Source organism: Coenobita brevimanus, chromosome 96 (assembly GCF_032717465.1).
Source record: "Coenobita brevimanus isolate Jiangsu-jjx chromosome 96, ASM3271746v2, whole genome shotgun sequence".
NCBI classification, from domain to species: Eukaryota; Metazoa; Arthropoda; class Malacostraca; order Decapoda; family Coenobitidae; genus Coenobita; species Coenobita brevimanus.
In genome coordinates, this window is record NC_137049.1 from 22,149,894 (window position 1) to 22,151,381 (window position 1,488).

Here is a 1,488-nt window from a genome sequence, read left to right on the forward strand (position 1 = left end):
CCCCGCAGCAAGAAAGTAAGAGTAAAAAAAGAGAGAGTCGTTTAAGGGCTAACTTTCTTAAAAGCTTCCTCCTGAACTTCTGTATGCACGAATATTAGTCTTACTCCTCCTTCTACGACCTGGGGTAGGCTATCTTACGCGTATAATGGTCCCTCTTACTTCCTTATTATCTCCATTGTCTTAATCATGTATATATCTAAGTTATAAAAGCATCATTATTATCATCATCATCACCGCAGCATTGTCATCCACATCACCATCGCTCATATTACCACCACCATCACCATCATCATTATCAACACCGTAACATTATCATTCAGATCATCATCACCATCACCACCAGCACCACAGACATCATCATCATCATCATCATCACCGCAACACTATCATCACTATTATTACTATCACCTCCTCTACATTACCATCATCATCATCATCAAACCCATTTCAACTTTACAAATGAATACAATTAAACTAAAGTAAATACACTCCCTCTATATCATCATTACCACCATCATCTCCATCAAGCAAAACATTCTTAGCGATTTATTTTGCTTCTTACACCTACATCTTATCTTGTATTGTGTTTATCAGTTTTATTCTTCTTCGTCCTCTTTTCAACCCATTACGTATCTTATTCCTATTTTCCTACACCCAATTCGTTCGCTCATTACTCGATTCACGCTCTCCACCTCATTTCCATCCCCTCCACTCCACTCCGCTCCACTCTACCTCAATCCCACCCCAATCCATTACGCCCCGTCTACATTCCGTCTCATCCACCTTGCCTGGCACTCTTCATCTGCTCTCTCTCTCTCTCTCTCTCTCTCGTCAGGTACAGCAATTTTCGTAATCGTGGTCTTTTTTAATTCTCTCCACACACACACACACACACACACACACACACACACACCACTATCAAAATCATCCACACAAATACAAATACACACACATCATCATCGTCACTACTACCATCATCATCAACATTTCACCACCACCACCACCACCACCACCACCATCATCATCATCATCACCATCCTCCTCCTCCTCCTCATTATCATCCTCCTCCTCCTCATCATCATCAAATACTCACAACAGGCAGAGGTCGGATGCCACCACGTCGTTCCTCTTGAGATGCATAGCCGACACCTGTACGGGGAGGGAGACAGGTGTGAGCACAGGTGTACATTGCTTCATTAACGGGGCAGGTGCTAAGCCACAGGTGTAAACGGGATCAGTAACAAGGCAGGTGTTAATACTCAGGTGTACAAAGACTAATTAATACACCTACAGCTTTAGACTAAACTTTGTTATGGAAGATGAATATTCGCTGCCTATTATAGCAAGAAGAATATAATTATAGATACACAGATCAAATATATAGTAAAAGAGGCTGAGAAAATATTATACCACACAAATAACTCTGATGTATTTTAATGGGTGCTCTAAAATGGGGATATGAAATGACACTGGTGAATAAAATGAAAA

At 40.9% G+C, this 1,488-nt stretch overlaps 1 protein-coding gene across 1 annotated transcript in view; it reads right to left on the reverse strand.

Moving 5' to 3' along the window:
* LOC145413493 (uncharacterized) overlaps positions 1 to 1,140 on the reverse strand; it is a 13,805-nt gene extending 12,665 nt beyond the window's left edge. The window contains exon 1 of the mRNA XM_080283190.1: positions 1,094 to 1,140. Coding sequence (XP_080139316.1) covers positions 1,094 to 1,140 — 47 coding nt within the window. The remainder of the gene's footprint in view (positions 1 to 1,093) is intronic.
* Positions 1,141 to 1,488: the final 348 nt, after the last annotated feature.